Raw genomic sequence first — 25,895 nt, 5'->3', positions numbered from 1 at the left:
ATAACGTTATATGAACGCTAGAACAACGTTGCGTGCCAGCTGGTGAACAGAATTTTCCCAAGTTGGAAACTCATGAAATTTACCAGATAGTCTTCCGTGAATTCAAAAGGACATTTTTTTCTCCAGCATATACATTTTCGTTTCCAAACGCCAACAGTGTCTCTACAGGTTTATAGCTGTATTTTTTATTTTTTTTTGGTTGTAATATTTATCTTCGAAAAAAAGAAAAAAAAAACGACTTATTTGTAAAGTTCAATTCAATGACTTTACGAAATTATGCAACTTTTCTGTTTTTGTTCCACCCAGTACGTCACTTTTTCTATTGTTTAAGTTACGCATTGGGTGAAAAATTTTTAAGAATTTTCAGAAGACTCTACAGTGGTGCATATCATGAATTGGGAACTAGTTCTTAAAGAACTTAAGGAAACTTTATTTTCCAACCAGTGGGCACTGCAAATGTCTTTGTTCCTTCAACAGAAATATCACCAATGTTACATCAATCAACTTGTTTCTTTTCAGAACTCACAAGTAAAAAAATATATAAACAAGAAATTAAAGACAATCGTTTGGAAAATAGTCCTCAATGGAAGTTCTATGGAAATTCTTTTTTTGGATGGCTCACTTGGCGTTGCGAGTTACTTTGAAAGATTTTGGGTATCACCTTCTTTATTTTTGGTTTGTTTTCAATATCATTCTTAGCACATGATGATGGTAAGTTATATTTTGTCTTCTAAATCTCAATCTTGTCTTCCGACCCTAGCTTGCAATAAACGACGAGCTCAAAAACTCTAAACTTTAACCCAACTGATAATGGGAAATTTCAAATGTCGGTACGAGCAATACACGTTTTTTTTTTTATTAGAACCTAGTTTATAAGAACATATAGGCTGAAATTCGTCGAAAAATTAAGAACATCGTAAGAACATGCCCAGCCTCAGGTTGGAAAAAAATGACAAGAAACTACAATTTTTTCCTCTTTTTAAGCAGTTTTAACCGAATTTAGGGATGGATCTTCAAAAGTCGAGAGTCAAATATTGTCCAAATTTTGCCAAATTTAAGTGCTCTTTATTTTGTATCATATTGTCGATTTAGAGTAGTCTGAAAAATTAAGAACGCATTTAAGAACAATTTAGGCTGAAAATTGCTAAAAAAAATAAGCACATCCAGGCTCAGCCAAATTTAAGGTGTTCTAATAAAAAAAAAACGTGTATACAAGTACTTTTTCAAAATATGATTTGGTTTTTCAACAAAAAGTGTAAAGAGTGTTGTGGATTTTGGACATCCAAGAGATGAAAAACATAAAAAGGGCTGGAAAAGGTCAAAGAGCTGAATTTCTGATGTTCTATCTTTGTTGTAAGGAAAATTTTCGTTATGGTTCAGTGACAATATCCATTGTCAATTCAATTTCACTTTTAACAAACTCTCTCGTTAGACGTAATTTTGCTCATAAATAATCTCTTGATAATTCACGCATTCATGAGATCAAAGTAACAGAAAGGCCTCTTGGTTTTAAAGTATTAGAACGAACAGAGTGTCAGACCTTTTAAGAACTTGAAGAAAATCAAGTGCATCGAATGTCTTCCTGATTACTTTGAAAAATTATTTCTGGTATTAGTAAATAAATTTAATATTCAAGCAGCATTCCGTGAAAATTTCAGTCGAAAAACGACAGTATTGAGGTGACAGCAAGTATTCAAAGTTTAACATTTGAAAATTAGTATCTATAATAAAATGTGCGTTATTTGGTCCTAAATTTCTTAAAATTAATTTGGAATTTATAAATGTATACTTCAAACAAGCTAATCAGAGAGGGCAGTGAGAAAAATTTGAGACTTGAAAAGTAATTGTTCTTCAATGGAATGTTATAAACACTTTTAAGGTTAAGGATTTTGTTAGCTTCGATTTAGTTCTTATAAACCACGGAGACACAGATACAACATCCATTTACGACAAAAACAATAGCACCATCATTCCAGCCGCGGCTTTCTTACACTATGGATATACTAGGGGTCATTTGACAAAAACTTGTAAACATCCATGTCATCATTAGGTGTCAAAATTAATGGTGAAACAAATTCATGAGAATGAACTAGCCGAACTATAATAAAGGACTCGAAATTCAATACCTGTCAAAATTCACTTGTCTAATAAATTGCCCATAAATTGATATCCTAAACACGTACACTTTATTATTTATTGATTTATGTTCAGATATCGCCCAATCTGACCTATTTGACCACCTATTTAATGAACCAGCTGTGCTGGAAGTCATCCCAAAAGGCTTAAAAAGATAAGAAGAAGTACAATTAAGATATCTAGCTTAAATGAGGGCAGCTTTTAAGAGTGTCTCTATTTGATTGGAAAGTTCAGACGAAGTTAGGATTAAATTAATTCGTCGTTTTTTGGCCTTTTTTGACAGCTGATACATCCTTGACGTACCAGGGTTGCGAGCCGACGGGTAAGTGCGCCACCCGAATTTCGACTCTCGGACATTAACAGGACTAAAAAGGAAGAAAAAAGGGACATTTTGTGAAGGGGCTATTTTACCCTGGTTGGGAGAAATTTTGATCTTTGAAAATTCTCCGACCTTTAATGTGACTAGCATTTAAAATTTTTATTTTTATTTTGACACTTACAGGGACTGCTAGGTTCCAAAATAACATCCTTAAGGGTAATACGTACTCGTACCTTTCACTTGCCTAGGTACCCCCGGGCTTACACTCACCGGGAATTCATTTATCTCGACATCAATTCATTAAATTTATAAACCCATCAAATCTCAAATTTCAAAATAATTAATAATGATACGGGATGTGTACGATGCAGACATGTGAAGGTATTTTTAACTACAATCGTCTTCCCAGGGCTTATGCAACCGTGTGGTAATGAGAGAACTTTTTCATCTCATCAGAAACTGTTTTGGACCTACCTGGGAGGTCCTTCAAATTAACCTTTTGTCCGTTCGTTTGTGCGTCCGTCCGTCTGTTACCAGCTTTTCTCAAGATTGGCTCATTAGTTTTTGTTTTTTTTTGGAACAAAGGTGCAAAATAGTGATGTCCAAAATGTGACGCAGCCCGATTATCGAAAAAAATTTTCCGGCCGAAAATCCCGCAAATATGCCTGAAAACCGTTTTTGGACATTTTCTCGAGATTTCATCATTAGTTTTTTCCGATTTTATATTTTATGTATTAGCAATGCCCAAAACATGGTTGAGTCCAATCTTAGAGAAAATACCGGAAATCGCCGTTTTTGCAGATTTTCATTGGACTTTTTCCTTGTATATATTTTTTCACACAAAAACATTATTGATAATAATGCCCACCATCGAGCATGACTCGATTGTCCATAAAACTGAATTTTGAAGTCGGAACTTTCTATTTCCCTACTATTCTTTCCCTTCTATTTTCTCATAATCCAACCGCATATAGCATATCATTACATTAGATGTAATGTAACATGCATGCCTTGGGCCAGTGAACAATAAGGTAAATATTCCACACCCCGTAATCCTATACGTCTTTGGACTCAATGTAACTCTCACACTCAGTATGAATAAAATCCGTGTCAGCTTCCTCGTGAAACTTCAACAAGCAGGCAGTAGTCAACAACGCTGTTCCTGACGTAACACTACACAAAGAAACGTCACACAGAATTGTTTAATTACTAACATCTTCGTTAAAGTGGATTTACTCTTAATTAACAATGTCAAAGTGCCTCAGGCTAATTGCCTATAAATACAGCTTATCCTCAATTGTTCATCATGTTCCTCTCATCGTTGTTAGAATTACGAAGATACCAATTATAAACGCAATATGTCTCTTTATTAACTGGTTGAAGTAAAAGCCGGTCAATACAAGAAAATGCGCTATTTTGATTAGTTCTCTAGCGGTCAATATAATACGGTAAAGACCACTTCAGTGCTTTGGTCAAACTGACGATGATTTTGAAAAGGGAAATTTGTTTTATAGAAAAGTTTCGTCAGTTTGAACATGATTTAAAAAACTGACGTTGCAATGACTTCTCATAAGAAAGTGACGTCAGAATAAATCAAAGAAAATATTGGGTAAAAAAGAAACGAAAAAGTCATAAAAAATGAGTGGAAAATGCATTTTTTTTGCCAGAAACACACAAAGAATGTTCAGCAGTTAATAAACACAATAATATAACTATTTTCTCGGTCAATACATAAAATATTGACCTTATCCTGCGCACAGACCTCGCAAGCTAGGTCTGTACTTCGGCTGCGGTCAATATTTTACCGTATTGACCTCCAAACCAGTTATTATTGTATTAATAATGTTTTTCCAACTGATAGCAAAAGGAGAAAAGGGGAAGCTAATGAAGACGATTTGGGTCTGTGATGTAATGCCAGAAAGACATTGCAATGGTACATATCATGGATAACTTTTTATGCAATAATTCTATGTTCAAAATTACTGCACATGGTTTTGTAGTGTGTATGAGCTTACTTTACTTACTTTACTTAAATACGCGTGGGAAACACAAATTTGTTAAAATTTTAAATTCTAGACTAAGGTTTATAAGGCATTAGTGAGTTTATATATTCGAGATAAATGGAGGGGGTGGTATAAAGCAAAGTTGACATGCCTCCAAAACCACCGTCCACTTTGCTCGACGACGGTAAAAACACCAAAATACCGTCGTCTGTTTAGGTGAGCAAAAAGGCGATATAGAGCCCACATCGACTATCTACTTTGTTTTGTATCGATTTCACTTACCGTCGCCATCGATATCCTCCGATACATAGAACTCGGCATTCTTAACTGAAGGGACCATAAAACTTGTTCGAGTTGACGAGACAAAGATGTTTTGTTGATTTAGTATCAATGTTTAGAAAAAGGGGTTACGCGCGCTCCAGAACGCTTAAGTACGTTCCCCCACTCTGTTTGCATAGCAAAGACATGTGAGAGTGACAAAAACAAGCCGTAAATGTCACGAATTTAAGTTGCGAAGCGACCCAGAACCTCCTCGATTTGCAAGTTGCAAACAAAAAGAATGAATGCCAAACAAACGCCGTATATTAAAGTAAGATGATAACACAAGACACTCTCAGAGGATCTTGAAATTAAAGAGTTGTCGCAATAAACAGACTGTACCCTTATAATCTTAAAGGTTGGTGAGTCCAGTCAAAACACAGATTTGATCTGTAGCGTCATGCTTCACCTTACACCTTTACTTTACAAAATGGAGAAAGTTTTACAATAAACCAAGGAAAATATCAAAATTTCTGAGAGATGAATTTTTTGGAATACTATCATGTGTAAAAATGCTGAAAAAAGGAAGAAAAGTTTAGTACAGACCTTTTGCTATCCGCAATGTCATGTCTGAATGAATAAAAAACTCAAGCAGACTTATGATAATATTTAAAATCCACTTTAACTAATTATACATTAGTGAATTAATGTTTTAATGTTGAGTTTTTAATTATTTAATATGAAATCGTAAATAGCAAAAGGTCTATTTCCAAAATATAATTCTTTTAAATAAGGGACCACAAATACAGGAAGGCCTTCTGAAGAATATGGGTCATACCTGGTCAGCAAGTCAGTATATAATAAAACTAAATCTCTGAAAATCTAGGATCAGAAGGTCAAGATCTAAATAATTTGTGACATTTTAAAGCACCAGACTTTTTCCTCTTTATTGATGAATGATATTATTGTGTCATTTTCATTGTGATATTTTGAATTCATTTAAGTTTTGAGATGAATTTACAAATACATTTTAAAATTTTCAACTTGTTCAGTTGCAAATTCAATACTATTACTTTTCTATTTTGAAAAAGACGGCCTGCAAAACAATTAATTTGGTCTCACCTAATGCCAAAAAGAAAAAAACTTTCAAACCAGGGAAACGATTTCATTCTTTCCAAAAAAATGCAAAAAAGGAAAATTCATGACAAAAGTATTACAGTAAACCACATTTTAGATGCATGCGAAGGAAAGGTCATAAGGCGTCAATCACATATAAGTTGTGTTCGCGTCATTTCCAGCCCCAAAAAGTGAGTTGGTCGGCACTAAAATCGTCGGAAAAGTGCACTCTGAACCTAGGCAGTCGGTCAGCACTAGAATCATCGGTAAAATGCGCCCTGAACATAGGTTTTTTCGCGCGGCAAGAGTTTTCAAGCGCACTAGCTGCATTATGATCTTTGTTACATATCACGGTTGCAAAAAACAGTCGCTTTTTAGCGCAAACAATCTTTGAAAAATTACAGACGGAAAGCTTCTTTGAACTAACACTGGATGATCCAATTGGCGACTAACGATAAATGTATAAAATGCTTTGAAAAATATTGGTAAAAAATCCGATAGATTTCCCACTTTCCGACTGAAAAGTGTTGGATTTTTAAGATAGAAAGTGAGTCGGTCGGACGACGCGAACACAACTTATTTATGATCTACGCCTAAGTCATAATTCACGACAAAAGTTTTCCAAGTTTTAAACGCCCGATGAAAGAAATCACCAAATTCATGACAAAAGTTTTCCCCATTTTAAACGCATGCGAAGGAAAGTTCATAGTTCACGACAAAAGTTTTCCCCATTTAAAACGCATGCAAAATAAAAGTTAATAGTTACGACAAAAGTTTTCCCCATTTTAAACGCATGCAAAGGAAAAGTTCATAGTTCACGACAAAAGTTTTCCCTATTTTAAACTCATGCAAAATAAAAGTTAATAGTTACGACAAAAGTTTTCCCCATTTTAAACGCATGCAAAGGAAAAGTTAATAGGGTAGGGGGTAAAAGTCGGTATCTTCAGATCTTCTTCGCCTGGTGTTTTTTCTGTTCCATATAATAAAAAAGATTTTAGGTTCATGTCTATTGCCATTTTTAAGATTTTTCCAGTCAAAAATTGGATTTTTGATTGAAATATTGCATTTTAGCAAGAATTTCAATTCCAAAATGGTGGATATACTCAAATCCCAAGCCCAGATGACTTTGATTTTCCTGGAGTATTTCCAGAAGACTTTCACTGCAAAAAGATTTTAGTTTCATGTCTATTGCCATTTTTAAGATTTTTCCAGTCAAAAATTGGATTTTTGATTGAAAAATGGCTCTTAGCAGGGATTTTATTTCCATAATGGGGGACATAGACGCATCCCAGACCCAAATGATTTTGATTTCCCTGGAGTATCTCCAGAGTAATATCACTGCAAAAAAAATTTCAATCAGCATTTAAACTCAGTTTGTAGAAGCTTGCCTTAAAAAATGCTATATTTTGATAAATCTGATTTTTTTGCTAAAAAGCAATTTTTTGAAGACGCCATTATGATTTTTTTTAAAAAGTGAAAATCTTGAAATTCATTTTGCTTAAAGACTTTACTGAAGACTTCCATCTCTGAAAATTTCAGACGTGTGAATCAATTAGTTTAAAGTTTATGAACTTGCAAAATTGGCCTTAAAAAGCATTTTGCTACCCAAAATCGGCTTAAAACAGCTCGTTTAGGGCTCCAACGGGCACAATTTTCAATCCAATATGATTATTTTGTTGTTTCTTCATAAAATTTAGTACAGCAAGTGAAAAATATAAGATTTGCAATAGTTTTGACATATTTACAGGCCTGAAAAGGCCAGAAAATGCCATTTTTTCCAATTTTTGCCTATAGTGCGAATCAGTACCCCCAGGGGGGTTCGGCCAATTTTGGACAAGTTTCTGACCTTAAAAATTGCGCAGAATCCATCACAATAGATTAAACTTTCATAAAAAAACACTACATCTTGAATTTGAGCAAGTTTTGGAAGAGATATGAAGAATAAACCTCAAAAAAGCTGATTTTTTGGTAAAAAAGCCCCTCCGGGCAGTTTTTTGGGCTGGAATTCGTCAAAAATACATAAAATTAAAAAAAAAATTTTTTAAATGTCTTCTATCATTATATGGAACAGAAAAAACACCAGGCGAAGAAGATCTGAAGATACCCCCCAAAAAAGTTACTCTACCCCCTACCCCTATTAATAGTTCACGACAAAAGTTTTCCACATTTAAACGCATGTGAAGGAAAAGTTTATAGTTTGCAATAAAATTTTGGTGTATGTGGTGCGGTGATCTCCAATTGTCTACATCCATATTCAATGGGATTAGCTAACTTTTTCAGAAGTTGGTCATGTCCTGTGCTGTGAGCGTGATGTATATATTCAAGTTCAAGTTTCAAGTTTATTTTCATTTTACGAGCTTGTTAAAAATGTATTCACGAAAACCATCAAGAGAAAAGAGGGCTTGGAGAACTGAATTACTCTTAGGTTCCAAATAAACGGGCCCCCCCCCCCCGCTTGTTAATTTTTCGAAAATTTTCCAACCCCCCCCCCCCGGACCTTATTAGGACCCCCCCGTTTATTAATCTCTAAGAATATTTTCAGCTGTCAATGAGAAGGCCCCTTATTTTGCTCTAAATAGCCTGATTTTAGCCTATTTTTACCTTATTTTTACCTTATTTTTGGGTTTCAGAAGTACAATTTCCAACCCCCCCGGCAATTAGGCCCCCCCCCCGTTTATTAAAATCTAGAAAATTTTCCAACCCCCCTGTTTATTCGAACCCCCCCGTTTATTTGGAACCTAAGAGTATAGAAACAAATATTTTGTCCCATGTTTTTCAGGGGCAATGGTGAATTTCTCTGTTGTTCACGAGAATTCATATTTGAGATGGTGGATATTGAAAAACTTCGATTAATTTTTTGTTAGCTAATAAATTCAAATACAACGTATGCGTTTTATAACTGAGAGTGATGATACAGCTACAGGTATAAAATATTCAAAATATATTTTGTATAAATCCCTTATTTGTTAGTTGTACAGTATACTGGTCTTTTGGGTGTTGCTAGAGCTAGCCTAGGTAAGTTAAGGCCAACAACCCTCAAGTTGGAAAACCAAGGGGCAATGTTGTAGATGAATGGCTATACAAAATTTTATACTTCCCTTCGTCCTGTTGATTATTGGTGCTGCCCTGTCTCCCTGTCTATCTGTTTGTTTGGTGCTGTCTACTGTTGATGAGGTATGAAGAAATTTGACTTGAATACAAGCTTCTTTGCATTGATACTCAAAATTCTATATTCAATTATAACATAGAATATGGTCCTTGTGGAAATAGCTCGGAGGAGAAAATTCCACAAATTTCAACAGAAATTGCTTCGGTCATTGGTCATCGGTCCGCAACCAGTCATGTTTACGTAACTAATGGTAACGGATGAGCATTTTTGAGCAATCTCATTATTTAAAATATAAAGCACTGAGGATCCTTCACTTGCGATCGGAGTGATCTGAGGATTTAACCCTATTTTTATCAGGGGGGGGTGTTTTCCACCAGGCTGGCACTCTTTTGCTAATAGCTCATTGAAAATTTTTTTTAACACTCTGAAAGTTTTTGACTTTTAATATAATCCTATTAGCAGCATGTGTACCAAATTTTACAATTATACACCGACCAGATCAGGTTTTATGACTTTTTTGTGCAGCCATATCATAAAATCCAGCTAAAACCCTGTAAAATCCCAAAATCTTAAATTTAGCATAACTTTTGATCTAGGCATCCAACTGACTTCAAATTTTGACAGGTTTTAGGTATCAATAATATATTTTAAAAAATATTCAAAAATTTTTCAAAAACTGCTGACGTCATCAAAAATGACGTCATTATTTTTTGAAAAAAATTACTCATTTTCTGCATGGATTTTAAACATCAATTTTATCAGTATGTTAAAAACCAGCAAATATGTTAAAGATATTTATTTTGGCTTTTAGAAATTCAAAACAGAAATAAAAAATCTCCATTCAATCAACTTTAATTGCTATTTTATTGAATAGTACTTTTTCATTGGTCAGCGATAAGTGTGAAAGTTTGTGATGACGTCATCACCTTTATGATGACGTCATCAACTCAAATTTTTTTCTATGAACTCCTTTTATGGTAGAGAACATTTCTGCCAAATTTCAAGTCCATATCTTTTCTAGATCAAAAGTTATGCAAGGCTGGTGGAAAACACCCCCCCTTGAGAATACAAAATCCTAAAAAGCCTGATAATAATAGGGTTAAAAATTGATACGAAAATTGATGTCATGTAGTCATACACGAAGTCTGAATTTTGAAAGTGGTTGAGCGATATATAGGAACTTAGTCGACCGCGCGCACATTATACCAAAGGAGATGCGCTGCGCGCGTAAAAATGTACTCAACGGCAAGAAGCTGCTATAGGTTTATTGTGTTTTATCCTATTTAAATCATTATAGCTAAAAAACGGAGAGCTAATTTGTCTACTTGTATATAGCTCTTGTTTGATTGTTGATAAGCTACCATATATGAGGCCCCCCAGTCGACCCTCAATTTACGTATTCACGTAAAAATTTTTGCCAATTCACATATTCACGCGCGAAGAAAACTATTTTCACGTTCACGCGCTGATTTTGCTTTTAATTCTTTTGTTAAACGATTGTGACCTTATTGGGCTAAATTTGACCTTTTTATGGCCAACATAGAGTTTTCTGAAGTTTTTTGACCTTATTCCCGACAGCGTCGACCTTTTAAGAGCTCTTAAAATTATTGGAACTTTCATAGGGCAATGTTTAAGGTCTGTCACGTCTATCACGCCAAAGTTACAAAAAAATACTTCTCTGGCGTACGGTGGTATAAACCCTGCCTGAATTTGCTTTTTAAAGGAGGTAAGTGCAAAGTTAAGCCTTAGCTTTAAGGTTTCCCCCCTAATTTTCTTCGTCGCAGGCCCTATAAATATATTTTATTTTGAGAATAAATTTAAATCGAGGTTTGGCCCAAATTCATGATCTGGAAAGTCGCGAGCTTCAAAGAGGTGCTAGAACCAGAGGACGCAGACCCCTGTCTCATTGAAGAAAAGCGGTGGAAAGGAAAAAGCGAGCGAAGCGAGCGCGAAAATTTTTTTACAACTTTCACTCTTTCATTGCTGAGAAAACGGCCTTAACACACTATTGTTACCTTAATATGCCTTGTTTGGTCAAACAATTCATTCAGAATCTTTGATTATTTTCAACACTGACCATTTACTGGTACAAATCTGGTACGGCAAGTGACATACCTGCCTTACACGGTGCGGCGTCACAAGAGTTTTTTTTCTGAATGTTCGATGATGCAATCATATAAATTTTTTTAGAACTATCTACCTACTTTTGTAAATTATCGAAAAATCAAATACCCTTCACTGTCTCCAAGTTCATGCGGTATCATTTTGTGTACTGCATTTAGTAACAATATAAGCGATTACAGAAAGACGACCATCATTAGCGCCGACGAAGAAAATTTTCTCATTTAGACTTTTTTTGTTTTGGCTCAAAACACTTTCGCTGGATGCAATATTTGCATCACAAAATGCGCCCTTAGAAAAATAAGGAAAAAATATTTGTTTCCGTTTAAATTTTTGATTATTTTGAATAACTTTACAATGGCAATAGGTCAATATGATATCAAGGATTATGCGAGCGAAGCGAGCAAGAAAATTTTACATATTTAACAACCCATTGTTCAATGAGAATATTATAATAGTAGGTATTATAACTCCCTCAATAATGCTATAAGATAAAGAAATCAATTAATACTAGTTCATAAGCTAATCAAAAAAACCTTCGCTCAGAAAAAAACATATCGTCAGTTATTAAAGACAGAAAAAAGGAGAAACTAATCATAAATAGAATGGATAAGATCTTATAAGAAGAGATATCTTCTTTAAATTAAAGTAGATAAATAGACCGGAAGCTGATTTAACTACTCTTATTTGATTGTTGATAAGCTACCATATATTTCCATGGTAACACCTCCTTAGACGTCATTTTAATTAAAGTAATGACTTTGAATGACTCTTTATCCTTCTATCTTATAGATAGATATAGACGGTTTGAATCCGTTTTCATCAAAACACAACCCATTGTTCAATAAGGTTGTTATAATAGTAGGTATTATAACTCCTTCATTACTCTTTAAGATATAGAAATTAATTAATACAAGTCATGAGTCAATCAAAAAACACTCCTTCATAAAAACAGTATCGTCAATTACTAAAGACAGAAAACGAGAAACTAATCATAGTTTTTGATTATTGGAAAGAATACTCGATGAGATATTTAACAAAATGGCATCACGTTTTCAACAAGAGATATTTGCTTTAAAACCTCATTTGATTGATCCAACGAATTGCAGTACACGGCAATCACTTTACCAGCAAATCCAAAAAAGTTCACAAAAAGTATTGAACGAACAAAAGAAAAAGTTCAATTTGGGCAATGGACAATTTTTCAAGCTTTTAGTAAACTTTCAAAAATAAAACCTCGGCAAAGAAATCGAAAGTGGCCGTGCCGGTGTTCGCTGGCATCGGCACGGAAAGGGATAAAAGATTATTTTTGGGTGCAACGACTGCCTCGTTTTGAAACCATTGTAAAGGATATTAAATCCCTCGAGTCTTTAACGCAAGTGTTACCTGTCAGGGTGTCCGTAAAAAGTGTATCGAGTCATAACACAACTACAAGTAAAATGTTTTTAATGTGTTTTTGATGAGGTTTTTGTTAGAAAGTTTTAATGGTTATTGTCCTTTACTCATTTTTTTATAGAGTTGAAAAAAAATTTATTTCTTCATTTGACTGACGACTCGAGAGTTTTATTTGGTTACTAAAGATGGCATCACGTTTTAAACAAGAGATATTTGTTTTAAAACCCATGTCGATTGTTCCAACGAATTGCAGTACACAAAAATCACTTTATCAACAGATCAAAAAAAGTCCACAAAAAGTATTGAACGAACAAAAGAAAAAGTTCAATTTGGGCAATGGACAATTTTTCAACGACCCAATCGAAGCCGCTGATCAGCTTCTCGAGCGTGAGTACGCCGATTCAGCACTTTTCGACTCTACCCTCCACGAAGCCATTTTTATCCCACCTCTGTTCGAATCCGACCAATATGCGAAAACGAATTCATCGGTGCACATGCTCGATTACGGAGACGTCAAAAAACCTTCAATACAGAAATCTTTGGATAATTTGAAGTTAAACAACCCTAACCATTGGTTTACCAAGGAGCTGCAATCCTTCCATGATCTTCAACAATCCAATTCTAGCGACGAAATCAACGCCAAAGAATTCACATATTGGATTCGCAATATCAAAATTATGCATTTACTGATCGAAGAGTTGGGAACGGACCAAGTGCATCTTCCTGCATCAACATCTGACAACCAAACCTTCAAACAAGCTTGCATCCAAAAGCTGACAACGATGCAAGTATCTCAACTCAATGAAGCTTTAAAGGTACGTTTCTCATGTGTGTATATATTTTTATATTTAAATGATTAACTAGCTAATTAGCTAATTTTTGATTTCAAGTATATGCTACAGAGAAGACAATAATTGGATGTGGTCTCGTTTACGTCATAATTTGGAATCGTCTCATTTTCGAAGTCTGTACCGTACAACAACTGTTACTTACTTTAATTCGATTAAATTTCGCAAACGAAAATATTGAGAAATTTTCTGGATTTACTTTTTGAGTCAGAGTATGAAATACTTATCGAGATTTCACTTTGCTTATTCTCTCATGATTTTTCAGGTTAAGAACTGTAAGAAAGGAATCGAAAAGCTGGTCAAACAAAATCCACCAAAGGATCCCATCATGAGATGGTATTTCGAATTCCAACCTTCCGAAGTCGGTGAAAAAGCAGAGCATTCTGTTTTTGACCACCTTTATTCCCTCAAAGATGAGGAAGTGCTCCAAGACACAGTTATTCTGAATTCTCTTGACTTTCGTACTAACGTGAACAACCGAATGCAACAAGAATTTGACGTTCTTCTTTTCTCTTGGTCCAGAAAATTGATCATCGGTATAGAAATTAAACGGACACTCGCCTCGACAAGAGCGTTTGAACAACTCGACAGATATCACGAGTTGATTGAAGAAAGGTTGAGTGATCAACTCGGATCAGGTTGGACTTTTTATCCAGCTGTTTGCGTTGAGAACGATACTGAACTTTATGCCACTCGACATTTCATCAATCTGGACACTAATTTTAAAGGCTGGCTTACAAACATCTTCTCAAAATACCCTATTGTACCAACCTTCATCCCCTACGTTCCCCCAGTCAATCAACTTAAGGATGTTTTACGAATCGTCATCTTCTCTCTCCACTCTTCAAAGACTGCACCAACCACTACAACAAATTGGGTGGATTACATCACCGAAGCCATTGATACCGTATGTACAACTGACAACATTTTATTCTACAGTAAGAAACAACTCCCCATAATGAGAGCAAACGATTCCCGTTTCAATAAAGTGCTGCTCTATGGTGGCTGGGGCTGTGGCAAGTCTTTCTTGCTACAGCAGAAAGCCAAACAGTTAAGTGGAATGAATGAATACAAAAACAGGATAATGTACGTAGTGTCGAATTGCTACTCTCCAGATACTTTATTAACTTGGAGATTGAAGAAAGAGTTGGAAGAACAACACGGAGTGATTGTTTATGAATCATTTGACGATAAGGTAAGTTACTTCTGTGGTGGGGTTTCTGGAGTGCATTTTATGTAAAAGCGATACAAAATGTCATTGTTGATTATTAGATTCAAGTTTTGCTTTTTGTCGCTTTTCTCCCAAATATAAACCTTTACATTCATCAACATGTCGTTATTTTAGCAAGAAAATAATGAATCTGTTTATCAGCCACTCAACTTTCATCTATACCAGATGAAGGAAACTTAAAATTCTGATTTTGTCGAGTCTTAATTTTTAACACTAAATTATTTTTCGTCTCTATTAGAATGCGATTAACAACTTGACCGATTTAATTCGAAAGAAACACATTACAGTATTATTCGTGGACGAATGTGATGTTTCATATTGGCAAAATGCATTACAAACTGTCAAAGGTCAGCTCGACATCATTTGGATTGCGTCTAATGAAAACGGTCATCGTGACTTTCTTGATGCAAGAGAAGGAATCCCAATGTATAATGATTTCACAAAATACGAGCTGTCAACTAACTTACGCAACCCGAAGGCTATAGTAGAGGAAGCTTTACACCAAGATGAAAGAAATTCTTCTCTATACAGAGAAGGTTTGAAATTTCCACCACCTATTTTTCCCAACGGCTGTCCCCCATTTCGTGCTAAAACGTTCGAAGAAGCGATAAAGAAGATGCGTCAAAGAACAAATGACGGTGTCTTAATCGTTGGTCAATTATTCCATAAAGATGAAACCGAAGTGAAATTACAAGAGATGAACATCAATTACAAAATATATAGTGGCGACAAGGATAACGATTTCAATGAAGGTGAAAGTCCTTATCAACACCTCATGGATAGAAATATTTTATTTATAACTAACTATGAACTGATTAACGGGTTTGAGTGGCCTAATCTCATCTGCGACGATCACGATATGGGAATTCTTGGTTTTCACCCATGTAATTACTACATGCGTTGTACCGCCAATCTCATCATTGTTGTTCGTGATGAAAGCGACGAAGAAGCTTTATCGGAAAACGAAAGCGACCAAGAAGCTTCATCAGAAAACGAAAGTGACAAAGAAGCCTCATCAGAAAACGAAGTCAGTGAAATTCCTTCAAAACGAAAGAGAGTGATCTGATACAATAGAATATTAAAGCGTCTTTCGTCATAACTAAGAATTAATTTGTAATTTAATAATAGCTGTGTTCGTATGTGTGGCACCAACTTTTGTTTTCCAGGATATTTTGTTCTTTTAAAAGATTACCTTCAGGTCCAAAAAATATTCTAGAGCCTGGTTTACACTTCATTCAGGTTTATGCCCTTCAAATGATATCTTTTTGCACAAGTTACACAACAAAAAATTATTAAAATAATTTTTATCATTTTAATATAACCGTTCGATTTTTTCTCGAATATTTTGATGTACCGGTAGATTTCATCAAAATAGAAGGAAATCAATAACTCTTTTGAAGAAAGCACGTGAAAAACCACCAAATGAATAGAATAAGTTTGCCAACTTTTAAATTAACAATAAATCAGCTAGCACATTTTTACTTTTTACTTTGTACAATATAGTCTGTTTTTTACCTATTACTATTTGTCTATTGCTTTAAGGCCGGTTTTCTCTTGCGCGCGCACCCTTTGCATTGTGGGCAGTGGCGTTGTGGCAGGGGGGGGCGGGGGCCATGGCCCCCCCAGCGGAGCTTTTTTGAAGGGGCGCCGAAGAGTAAGGGGCGCCAAAAGAGATTTTTTTTAACGCCTCAATCTTAAAAATCATACTTTATGCACCTTAAATTGCGCCCAGGACCATTTTTACTGAGATAATTTTAAGATACTTGCAATTTTTTGCGCTCGCTTCGCTCGCAATAGAGTTAAAATTGGTAACTTCTTTGCAATCTACCTAATTTAAAAGTTTTTTTTGTGTACAATATAGCATTATTAAATGAAAATCTAACTGCGCCCCAAGACCAATTTGCTGACAACAATATTGAAATCATAAAACATCGATTTTTTCACTCGCTTCACTCGCAGTATCCACTATTTCTTTAAGTTTCTTTTCACTCTAGCAAGTGTCAAATTTGTCAATTTTTATTTAGTGATTTAGGGTATCTTGGCAGTCGATTTAAAAAAATTTTCTAGTCGGCCCCAACCATGGTGGGGCCTGTTTTTCCCTTTTTCATTCATCAAAAATAAATCTACTCTTCTCCACTAAATATTTCCTTCCTCAGTATGCCTAGGCAAATAAATTTAGTAAAAGTTTAGAAGATGGTGGGTGGGGACACCACTTTGGAAAATTGGTGGGGGGGCGCCATTTAAAAAAATTGACTTTGGCCCCTCCAGAAAAATTTTCCCACAACGCCACTGATTGTGGGATTGTTTCGAGTGTATTACAATAGAATTCCCTCTAGGAATTCTTGAGAGATTTCTATTGTAATACACTCTTAACAATCCCACAATGCATTGCTTTTTTAGAAAAACAAAAAACTCCCATAAGGTATATTCCATTGGCGCGATCTGACGTAACGGTTGAAAGAAGTTGAAATGTGTTCAAATTTTTTTTTAAGTGCGCGTTAGATTTTTTATGACGTAATCTTTTTTTGAAGCAAAAAAGATTGAAGCTAAAAGGTGCGATCGAAGCGCGCGCAAATGGAGACCGGCTTTTATACTCTTTGCATCTTTCCAAATTAAGACAGAGCTATACAACAGCATAGTGAAAATTGACACCACAACAGTTCATTATTTATTCAACTAAGATATATCGATTCTAAATATGATTTTCAGTTTTCAAATTATCGATACTTTTAATCTTAATGATTTGTCCCATGATGAATCCTGCCCCTTACCTTTCAGACTTTTAATTCTCTATTATTTATATAATACAGTATAGTATAGGTGTAATATGATAGTAGCATAATTGTTACGGTATAATATTATGTATTATGTACCTTTTATATAAACAGTTTGTTCCTACCATTATATTTTGCAACGTAGGCTAGATCATCCATTATTTTTAGTAATAATATTTTGATTTTATAATCCGATTTTAAATCCATCTTTTTAAGAAACTTACATAAATCATTCCGAATTAAAAATTGTTATGTCTTTTTTTCCTATTGTTGACTCAATGTGCGTACAATAGACCTTTCTAACATTTTTTGACTCCACTGAAAACTTTCAAAACTGACTATATTTTTCTGTTCGAAGAAATCATAAAGGAACGAGGAGCCTTCGGTTTTTTAAGTTTTAAGCCTAAAAATGTTCTTTTTTTCACCATTTTTCTATCATTTCGGTCCATTTTCCTAAGAAATCGGGTGTTTTAGAGTCTGTAAAGCCTTAAAATGTTCTTAACTTGTTCTTAACATTTTGGCCATCAAAGCCTTTTGGCCAGCGAAGCCTAGAGCTTGTTCTTATAAAATAACGTGACTATACTAAAATGTAATTTTTTCTTTTATCATAGGGAAGCAGCTGAAGTCCTCCAGCAAGCACTCAGATATTTGACAAAAGATAACAATGGGGATATGCAGAATTATCAAGCGGTTATTGACATTCAGTGCAAATTAAGCTTCGTTTACACGACCATGGGCCAGTAAGTAAAGATAAATGAAGATTTTGATTCTTCTGTAAAATAGAAACCAGGTCCCGTTTTGATATTAGTGTCTACACTTGGTTCACATATGAAACCCTCATCAATATTTGGTGCACATTAAGCTTCGTCCACTACCATAGATGGAACAGTAGTAAAGATAAAAGGAGATTTTGGTTTTTTTGCTAAATAAAAAGCAGATCCTTTTTGTATCATTACACATCTTGATTCACATCATGACATCACTCGGTGGAAATAAAGCTTGGTTTAAATTAATTGTTTTTTTATTTATTTTGCCTTTTTAAGCCTGAAATCTTCCATATTACAGGACGAGGATGAAATTGATAACTTATTTCATCTAATAGTGTGTTCCTTTATTTGCTCAAAATGCAACCAATCCAGTCTAAAAGTGTACCAAAGTAAACTGCTTTAGTTGATAAAAACTAAGTATTGAGATTCGTACTGCTCCGCTACTTTTACCTAAGAGTTCACAGAAGTTTGGAAAGACACCTTAACTCCTTTCTTACAGTTATTATCTGGCACCCAGATGGTGAAATTTTCATTCGACACGCTAAAGCTCTGAAGGTCGGGAAAATTTTCAACATCTGGAAGGTTTACATTACGGAATTTTGCAAGACAGCGTCAAGGATTTTGCAGCAGGAGGTCTTGTAACCCAGTCCTCGTTTTCGGAGATTGGCGGATCGAACCGAAATATTGTTAGCTTTACGGGCAAGGACAGTTGAACCCGACTCAGGATGCGGCACATCAAAGGCCGAATATCATTCCTCTCCAATGGGAAATTGGCCCGCTCCTTTAGAGCTTTAGCGTGGGCGGCCGCCAATCCGCCATTGGAATATCGGATAATTACAGTTAACTCTATTTATAACTCGAAGTGAAAGAGAGATTCAAGTTATTTTAAGATGGTTTCTCCAAGATGTGAACTGAGAATTGAATCGAGTTTTTCATGATATACACCACTGCGATGTCTGCTGATATTATATAACGGACCCAATAGCTGGTTGGTTGCAAGTGACGTAAAATCATTCAATACGTCACTGACAACCAATCAGCTGTTGGGTCCATGGAAGACACTACAATGATGCCCATCATGAATCTTGAAAGTTCGAATTGGCGAGTGTCCACTTTTTCTTTCTTCTCTTAGAAATGACAAAGCCGAAGCAATGCTTGAGAGAGCGCTTAACATCTATTTCACGGTAACTGTTTTTATGTGTATAAAAATGAAGTAATACACATTTTCGCCCGTAGCCCAGGGGGGGGGTCCATGTACAAAACAGCGGCATGTATCAGTACTTTGTAGCAAATTTCGATTGTAAACACCCACCCACCCCTATAGTACAAAATGTACAAAATACTATCTAGCAAACTCCCAAAAACACCCCAACACCCCCTATATTTTACAATATACTATCCAGTACTATCCAGCAAACTCCCAAATACACCCTGACACCCCCTGTATAATACAATATACTATCAAGCAAACTGCCAAATATACCCCAACATCCCCCTTACATAGTACAATATACTATCCAGAAAACTACCAAATATATACCCCTACACCCCTTCATAAAATAAAAAATTTTTATTCTTTCCATAAAAAAATTTTCAAAAAATTTTCTCGAAAATTGACAAAAACAATTGAGAATTCAAAAAAAATTTCGACAAAAATCTAAAATAAATCACAATTTGATTTGATTTTGGCTTTTTAGTACACAAATACTAAGTAGAAAATCCGAAATTTGACCCTGACACCCCCTGTATAGTACACGTATACTAAACAGCAAATCAGAAATTTGACCCTGACACCCCCATGTATAGTACACAAGTACTAAACAGCAAATTTTTTTTGAAAACACCCACCCACCCCATGATACATGCCGCTTTTTTGTACATGGACCCCCCCCCCCTGCGTAGCCACCAATCGCCGTGCGGGCATTCTTTTGTCCGTGTTATCCCACTAAAACCGTCACAGTCCTTTTTTCGCATGTATAGACAATAGAAATAGGTGTCAAAAAGGATTGGATCGAGTTTAGGGGGATAATTAAATAATTAAATGGCACGCGCCTGACCGAGCGACTACGGTCGAAAAGGTGTATTAACAGACACATTTTGATATATAATTGCTCTTGGAATTTGATAATAATTAATACCTTGCTTGGAAAGATGAATCTTTGATATAATAGCTCTCGGAATTTCATTAAAATCAATACCTTGCTTGAAAAGATAAATCTTTGATATAATAGCTCTCGGAATTTCATTAAAATTAATACCTTGCTTGAAAAGATAAATGATTGATTTTAGGGATTAAAGATATTTTGAGAAATTCGAAAGCTGAGAAGTAAAACTTCCAAACAAAGACTCCCAAATTCGAAACTGTTATATAATCTAATTCATTTTTTTCATAGATGCTAAGTTTTAATACTAATATAAATCATTGCATCGTTAAATCCCATTTAATCCACACGTATACAGGGTGATAAAAAATATGATCGGCCAGCTGGCTCAGCTATTTATGAATTTATACCCATGATGGTTTTAGCCTATTTCATAGGATTCGTGTTTTCAGTACATGATTTTTTCTAAGTTATTGCAGTAATCATTTTTTTTTTGGTTGGACACTTTTTTGTGAATTGAGATTGCTCTCGTGTACCTAATAGCCGGGGGGGGGGGTTCGGGATAAGCAGGGGGATTAGAATACTCAAAACTTAATAAGCGGGGGTGGGGGGGGGGTTGGAGTAAAAATGTCCTGGGTGGAAAATTTTCGAAAAGGAGGCTAATACAATAAGCGGGGGGGTTGGAATAAGAATGTCCTGGGTGGAAAATTTTCGAAAAATTAATTAGTATCCAAATCCCCCCGGCTTTTAGGTACCCGAGATTATACGTTTTACAAAAGAACAACAGCAATGAAAAAGAACTCTTCAATTCTCAAGTCAATTGAATGATGGTAGACAATTAGTTTTTTGAACATCTTTCTCGAACAGATTTCTGAACAGATTTGTGCACTTTTCCTCTTAAAATTAAATAGAAAATAGCTTGTAACATAACAACGAATCCTTTGAAATAGGCTATTGAAGTGCTAACACCTTTAATCACATGGCCATCACTCCTTTGTCATTTTTTTAAGGCATTTTCAAAGTCTACCATAATAAATGTTTATTTTTATCACCTTTCAACTTCAGCTCAACCTATTGGAGGATCCAAATCTCGCAACTGTAATTAATAGTTTGGTGAAACTCTACCGATCTCAGGTAAAAACTATAATTAATGGTTTTGTGAAAGTCAATTCATGTCGACAGTAAAATATTTTGTTGTAAAATCATTTTGACTATATTTGTCATTGTAATTTTTTGTTTTGAATCAGGCTCAGAAAAAAGCATCTCGAAAAACACGATGAAACAATTAAGAAAACCTTTCCAGGATTAACAGTTACTTCCTACTCCTCATATAAGCAACGTGGTTTCAACGTTCGCGTTGTGAACCTTTTTTTCTATGTATTCCTAGTCCTCATATAAGTAACGTGGTCCATATAACGTTAGATGAACGTTGAAACAATGTTGTCTGCCAGCTTGTTTAACTTCAAAGTGTTTTCTTTCATATATATAGAAACGAATGGACAGTTTGGAAAGACTTCACAGGTAAAGTGTAATTTCCATTTTTGGTCTTACTAGCATCTGGCCTTTCATTAACATTTAGCTGTAATGTATATCCGTTTTTGATAATGTAGCGCTTTGTTCATTCAAGTTCATTTTGGAGGAAACGGCGCCTTGTAACAATCAGTAAGAAGAACTTTGCCAATCCAAGTTTATTTTGGAAGAAGCGGCGTCTTGTAGCAATCGACCCCCGTTCCCTGTAATGTATATCCGTTATTGAAGATGTAGCGCTTTGTTAATTCAAGTTCATTTTGGAAGAAACGGCGCCTTGTAACAATCAGTAAGAAGCACTTTGCCAATTAAAGTTTATTTTGGAAGAAGCGGTGTCTTGTACCAATCGAGCCCCGTTCCCTGTACTGTATATCCGTTTTTGAAGATGTAGCGCTCAAGTTCATTTTCGAAGAAACGGCGCTTTTTAACAATCAGTAAGAAGTGCTTTGCCAATTCAAGTTCATTCTGGAAGAAACAGCCTCTTGTATAAATCATTAAGAAGTGCACACATTGCGAACAAATATCCGTCAGTTGCTATGTCCCTTCGGCCTCTTGTTTATCTTTTTCAATCTTAAGATAGTTTCATTGGGATAAAATCTGACCGATTCATCAACTAAAAAATTAAAAAAATTGCTTATCCGGGGGTACATTTGCAATGTCGAAGGATGTGAGGCTAGGAGGTTTTTAATTCTGACAGCCCAGAAGATACACTTAGAAAACTCAAGACGCGATTCTCTTTGAAAAAAATATAGAAAATCTTATTATTTAAGATCAAAAAAAATATTTTATTTATTTAAAATCTTGCTTGTAGATCACACATGAAAGCGATGGAAAGATATTACGGAGTTGATGATATACGAGTTGCACATGTTATCAATGAATTGACTGTTCACCTCAGTAAAATGGTAATTTACACAACTACTTGGACTTGTTATTGTACCTCTAACCCGATCATCGTTGCGATGACTGTCCGCGATTAACGTCTTTTTCTTCAAAGCTTTTTTTTGTAGAATTGATCTCTTGTTATATAATGAACCTTCTTAGTCATTACCTTGTCTTCTAGTGATTCGGATAGGCGACCTTACTTTGTTTGTTTATGGTCATTTAATGAAAGCCTTTAAGGCCGGTCTCCACTTGTGCGCGCTGCGATCGCACCTTTTGGCTTCAACCCCTTTTTGCTTTGAAAAAAAATTACGTCATAATAATATAGGTGTGCGATCGAAAAAAAAGTTGAACACATTTCAACTTTTTTCAACCGTTACGTCAGATCGCACCAATGGAGTTGCTTCATTTTCTTTTGACCAATAGCGTGGAAGCTTTGCTCGAAAAAGTGCGATCGAAGCGCGTCCAAGTGGAGACTGGCTTTTCGTCTAGGAAGTGTTTGATTGACGCGCCGAATGTCCTAAATAACTTGCTTGTTGTTTCAATACGAAACTATGTCTGAAGTTTTAAATACGAAATAGCGAAACTCTTAAATTTACATCCATTTCTCACGAGAACTAATCTCTAACAACTTGACTGGATAGGGCTTCCATATAAAAGGAAGCATGTCCAGTTTCGCTGAGTCTTGTTTTGCCATTCAAATATTTGAAAAACGTTTGAAAATATAATGTTAATATTTGGAAAACAGCACTGGAAACTAGTCAACTGCAAAATTGAACACTACTCATTTCGACGGACAATCTATATTCAGTTAGCCTATTAAGTGTTTAAAGGAATATGATATTTCCCCGTTGACAAATCAAAAGGGCCAATCACAAAATTAGTGTCTGAGAAAGCCTTAAATTTGAAATTGGCCCTTTTTGCAAGAGTGTCCCATCTACATGAAGCAGGGTCAATCTCGAAATTTATGCTCAGAATTTTTCTCAGGCAATAATTTTGAGATTGGACCTCTTGATTTGTCAACCACGATTTGTGGGTTGCATCTATCAACAGAAACAGCCGGCGGAGATTTTTTAGAAATATGTGTTCTTATCTTCTAGGTGACCAAATGTTATGACTTTTCAATCTGTTATACAAATGATGTGTTCTGATTTCTAGGAAACCTTTATCGCAATATATGTCTTCTAAACTTATAATTTATGGTTTGATTTGTTTTAAAATCTAGGACAACAGTTTACCAACTGATAAACTTGTAAGATATTTGTTTTTATCCACGAAAGATGTGTTTCTAAGGTTACTAGGCAACAAGATAACATAAATTTTCTCTTGATTCTGTACCCCCTCAGATGTGTTCTGATACTTTCTAGGGTTACTTAGACAACAAAAACACATTAGATGACCTAGATAATACCCCTGTCTCGTCAGAACACATCATTATTAATTTTTTTGAATATCTGATCAGAACAAATCAACATTTCTAGCTGAAATATGTTCTCAGAACACATTGGAAAAAAAAGATCACCTCGACGGTCGCTTTCGTATCAATCCTTAAATTGTGACAAGCACGGTTTAAAAAAAAGATCGAAAATTTCAGATAGGAAAGTTTGAAATTGTTCCTCTGTTTTATTCCATTTTTAGAACAAATTCGAGGAAGCTATAGAGCTCTATGAACAAGCCATGAACGTTTACATCAACCAATTGGGATTTCAAGATGTTCACGTATCGGAAGTTTTGAGCAATTTGGCTCATTTATTCTCCGAACAGGTACGATACAGTGTGCCCCAAAAAAAGTGGACAAATTCCTATAATACAATAATGACCGGTTAGTGAGGGCTGTACTGAGAAATATTGCCCGAGGTCAAGCAACGACCCAAAAAAAGCATGTAAAGTAAAATCCTAATCCTCAAAATTCATCATCTTAATATCTCGTTTGGTAAAATGTGCGCGCGATATACTAAATTGCCCTATATGGCTAAACTTTTTTGTTTCGTGCATTGCTACATGACTCTCGTGTTTCCTCAGATCGCTCCGTTTTCGCACTAAATCCTCATATTGCAGCAAGAGAACTTCTATGATTGGTCTGTTTTCCCCGTTTTCCCGCGCGTTTATTCATTTGAACCGGTTGCTATTGCCTACCTTAAAGGTTTTGTTTCTAAGTAAGAGTAATATTGTTTGCTTATTCATCAATTATAATTCACAAGCTAGGTTTGGTCTAGGGTATATTAAGATTAGTATTCACATTCATCAAAGGGTTGGTTCTCCCCGTAAGCCGGAACTTCACCTGGGGGTGATTATTGGTTCAAGAGGTGACCTTGCTACATAGAAAATGTTAGATATTACATACACATTTGTAATCGTCGTTTTTCATTAACCGGCCACTTAAAACAAAGTTTATCAATTAAACTGCAACTTGTTTATGCTTAATTCTGATCAAAAGTGTTTCAAAGGACCACATACTTTAAAATCATAAAATAATGATTGAATGAATGTCCACTTAAAATAAACTTTTTCCCTCTTATTTTTAGCGCCTTAATTTTGACGAACAATGTTTCATGGGGCCCAAACATTTAAAAATCATAAATTAATGGGCTATCCACTACCGGAGGGAGGGGGCACTCAAGGTAAACGACCTACCGTATGTGCGGTCCCTAAGGTTCCAAAAGTGCACTGTAAGTGACGCAATGAGTAAAAATGAGAAAAGTGGAAATTTGGAAAATCTGACCATATATTAATATGGCCTTGTGGTCAATAATTTTCAAAAGAATGCACCATGAGGGTCGATTCTTCGTCGAAATCGACTCAAATTTCTCCAAATGTTCTCTGAAATGTAAGGGTCCGATTTCAAAGGACTAATTTTGGGCTGCACACGCGGCCGTTTTTAAATCGACGTAAAATAAAGACTCTGCCTCTAAAAAGAACAATTTTTCTCTTTTTTATAGCGGCAAGGTGATTTAGCTGCCCATTATCACAACTTATCTGCTAATCCGAATCGAATCATTGAAGATCTTTTACCCAAACAGTAAGGATCAAAAGGAGTGTTAAAGGGCTTATAAATTGAGATAAAAAGTGACGAGGTTGTTGAAATAATATTGTCAGTCAAGGTTGGAGGTATACAGAACCTCTGTCTCTCAAATATGGGAAAAGCCTTCCTGATCCAATGCAGTTAATTAAACTTCAGAAGCTTGAAAAAGAACTCGATAGAATGTACACACGTCTTCTAAGAAGAGTTAAAAATCTTTCTTGTCACGATTACCCAACCTCCAAATACCTCATCTCCATCTTAAAGTTGGATGTGTTCAATTTCCTG

At 35.2% G+C, this 25,895-nt stretch overlaps 2 protein-coding genes across 2 annotated transcripts; both read left to right on the top strand.

Annotated features, from left to right (window-relative positions):
- Positions 1 to 659: 659 nt before the first annotated feature.
- On the top strand, positions 660 to 25,850 carry LOC136820459 (nephrocystin-3-like). The gene is made up of 8 exons (XM_067076647.1): positions 660 to 711; positions 17,922 to 18,050; positions 19,210 to 19,261; positions 21,245 to 21,313; positions 21,669 to 21,700; positions 22,518 to 22,611; positions 24,227 to 24,352; positions 25,528 to 25,850. The coding sequence occupies exons 2-8, from the start codon at positions 17,983 to 17,985 to the stop codon at positions 25,609 to 25,611; spliced, it is 525 nt and encodes a 174-aa protein (XP_066932748.1). The 5' UTR covers positions 660 to 711; positions 17,922 to 17,982; the 3' UTR covers positions 25,612 to 25,850.
- LOC136820640 (uncharacterized) lies at positions 12,643 to 15,602 on the top strand. Its single transcript, XM_067076838.1, has 3 exons — positions 12,643 to 13,272; positions 13,571 to 14,500; positions 14,775 to 15,602. Exons 1-3 carry the CDS (start codon positions 12,643 to 12,645, stop codon positions 15,600 to 15,602), a joined length of 2,388 nt encoding a protein of 795 aa, XP_066932939.1.
- Positions 25,851 to 25,895: the final 45 nt, after the last annotated feature.

This window comes from Clytia hemisphaerica, unplaced genomic scaffold (genome assembly GCF_902728285.1).
Source record: "Clytia hemisphaerica strain Z4C2 unplaced genomic scaffold, Clytia hemisphaerica genome assembly, whole genome shotgun sequence".
In the NCBI taxonomy this organism is placed as follows: Eukaryota; Metazoa; Cnidaria; class Hydrozoa; order Leptothecata; family Clytiidae; genus Clytia; species Clytia hemisphaerica.
The sequence above is the reverse complement of the archived record's forward strand: the minus strand, read 5'-3'. Positions and strand labels throughout refer to the sequence as shown.

What these genes read in the sequence shown, in the direction of transcription:
- LOC136820640 (XM_067076838.1), top strand. Translation starts at nt 12,643, where the DNA reads ATGGCATCACGTTTTAAACAAGAGATATTTGTTTTAAAACCCATGTCG. An exon ending in AACTCAATGAAGCTTTAAAG is followed by an intron (nt 13,273 to 13,570) that starts GTACGTTTCTCA and finishes ATGATTTTTCAG; the next exon opens with GTTAAGAACTGTAAGAAAGG. An exon ending in ATGAATCATTTGACGATAAG is followed by an intron (nt 14,501 to 14,774) that starts GTAAGTTACTTC and finishes CGTCTCTATTAG; the next exon opens with AATGCGATTAACAACTTGAC.
- LOC136820459 (XM_067076647.1), top strand. Translation starts at nt 17,983, where the DNA reads ATGCAGAATTATCAAGCGGTTATTGACATTCAGTGCAAATTAAGCTTC. An exon ending in TGAAACTCTACCGATCTCAG is followed by an intron (nt 21,314 to 21,668) that starts GTAAAAACTATA and finishes TCATATATATAG; the next exon opens with AAACGAATGGACAGTTTGGA. An exon ending in CTGTTCACCTCAGTAAAATG is followed by an intron (nt 22,612 to 24,226) that starts GTAATTTACACA and finishes TTCCATTTTTAG; the next exon opens with AACAAATTCGAGGAAGCTAT.